The 2,500-nt window shown below is 38.6% G+C and overlaps 1 protein-coding gene across 1 annotated transcript in view; it reads left to right on the forward strand.

Moving 5' to 3' along the window:
- LOC138008197 (uncharacterized) overlaps nucleotides 1–2,500 on the forward strand; it is a 91,507-nt gene that overhangs the window by 54,569 nt on the left and 34,438 nt on the right. Inside the window, exon 11 of the mRNA XM_068855440.1 lies at nucleotides 107–487. Within this exon, the coding sequence (XP_068711541.1) occupies nucleotides 107–487 (381 nt within the window). The remainder of the gene's footprint in view (nucleotides 1–106; nucleotides 488–2,500) is intronic.

Consider the following 2,500-nt stretch of genomic DNA (forward strand, 5'->3'; position numbering starts at 1 on the left):
CTAAATTGCGATGCGACATGAGAACCAAAAAGATCAGTTATGTCTTTCTCCAGCCCATCTAGTACAATAATCCTCAAAGTGTTATCTGTCTTAAAAATTGTTTTAGAATGTTCCAACTACAGATTTCTGAACGAGTCCAACCGAGCAATGACTTACGCTAACAGCAGCATTGGTAACCTGTGCGATTCCACGTTGTCTGGTTGGTATCGATTTAGCGGAGAGGCTGGAACTCAGATGGCAGATTCTTGTCGAAAGATGTATCACTGCAACACAGACTCACCAGGCTGGCTCAATGGCACACATCCTACAGTGGCTGAGGGGATTGTCCAGCGAAAAGTCTGCTTTTTGCAGCACTTAAATGGGACTGACTGCTGCTACTTTTCAAAGGACATCAGTGTCCGCAATTGTGGCGCCTTTTATGTGTACCGCCTTGATTCACTCGGGTGTTACTCACGTTACTGCGGCAATGGAATTCCACGAGCACCAGGTTAGAACGCATTCATCAGATTTTCTATCAGATTAAAGAAGCACCGTCATACTAAATTTGCTGTTTTTAGGTCAAAACTGGGTAAAAATCTAAATTAGTACTTAAGCTCACGCGTGCAACATTCCTGACAACCCACTGACAAGATAAGAAATATATTTATTGCACAAAGAGCTATTCGCATTTAATTTTTGGCGACTTTCTGCGGACACCATCTCTGAACTTGAAAAAAAGTGACTAGCTTTTTCAACTTTCAATCCATTTCCACCCTGTCCATCCACAATCCACTTAATAGCTCCAGTTCACTTCAATTGTTATTGGCAACAAAACTACACCATTATTTTTTTGGTCTTGATTGATGTGACGTGTTTTAGTGTTTTGAAGTTTGACTAAAATAGCGTGACACTGCCCCTTTAATATACAATGGAATAGTTTTTTGAATTGCGCTTTAAAAATAGCAGATCTTCTGTTTGTCCATTTGTCAAGCTCGATTGGTCCGTTTACCATGAGATTTTACACTCCGCTCCCACATTAACAGTGGAATCGCAATTTGCACATTTTCGCATCATTGATTTTCACCCACCATCCAGTTGTCTCAGTGGCGCTCACCTGATCAACTCTCGGGGTCTTAAAATAACGAAAAGGAAGTGATGACTTTGTGATTACATCCACAAATGGTTGGACTTTTGAGTCTTTCCTTAGACTCATCTCAGAACCCTCCTTCCTGTTGCTACTGCTCTTGTAGCCCATAAAATACCCACTGTGTCACTGGGCTTGGTGAGTCTACAAGTATTAGTCCTTGTTCCCTAGAATATAGTCAATCAATCAATCTTTACTTATACACGGGTAACCCCTCAGGATTTATAAAACATTATATCATAGAATATATACACTACCAATCTACACTCTAGTATAATTTAAAAATCTAAATCTAAGTACATACATGGTAATTCTAATCTACAAGTAACAAAATATAATTTAAAAAGTAATAAAGTAGAAATTATTTAACCTGCTTTCCAGGAGTGCAGTGGGTATTAAAATACTAATTATCGCTAAAAGAAGCCGCTGCAGCCTGAACGAAATGCATTCAGAGTACTTGCTTGCCGCAATTCGACAGGCAGTCTATTCCATAAATATACTCAGGTATATTTAACATGCGTGCTTTGCAAATTTACTTCCATGCGATTCCACTTGTTCATACATTTTTATCGCGCTGTCTGTTCAAGTTTTCCTTTCATGTCTGATATCTGTCTAATTTATGAATATCTAAGAATTAAGTCGTCAGATTTTAATCCCGCGAAGAAAATCAAGAACGCGTTAACCAAGTCGGCGATATATTACTTGTTGACTGTAGTCTGCGAATTGCCAATGTTTACAAAATTCTGTCGTTTATAAAACTCGATCCTTTCAAGATACAGGTTTCAAACATCTATAACTGAAATCGCTTAATTGTCTAGTTTTCAATGATACCACATTCAAGGTTGTGCCATATACGAAACCGTGTTAAATCTTTTTTTAAGGAGACAGCTATATTTAACATACGTGCTTTGCAAATTCACTTGAATCCGATAACACGGGCAACACGGGTTCAAAAATTTTTATCGGACACTTGATTCAAGTTTTCCTTTCATGTTTGGTACTGTTGTTGAGCTCTATCTGTCTACTTTATCACCATATAAGAATTAAGTCATCATATTTTAATCCCGCAAAGGAAACCGAGAATGCGTTTATTAAAGTCAGAGAGATCGTACTTATCGACTATAGTCTTCCATTTGCCATTCTGTACAAAATCCTGTCGGTTACATAACTCGTTCCTTCCAAGATACGGGTTTCAAAACATAAGTCATTGTAATCGCTTAACTCTGTAGTCAACAAATCACGTTCGTCCACAAAATGTATACTGTATACGCGTTTGTCTCACCATCCTCCGCCATTTTTGTTTGATGGTAAATCGAGAACGACGCGATCACTGCGTGGGAATTCGCTCAGCTGTCAACATTGGTGAAGATGAGGACA

Source organism: Montipora foliosa, chromosome 6 (assembly GCF_036669935.1).
Source record: "Montipora foliosa isolate CH-2021 chromosome 6, ASM3666993v2, whole genome shotgun sequence".
Taxonomy (NCBI): domain Eukaryota; kingdom Metazoa; phylum Cnidaria; class Anthozoa; order Scleractinia; family Acroporidae; genus Montipora; species Montipora foliosa.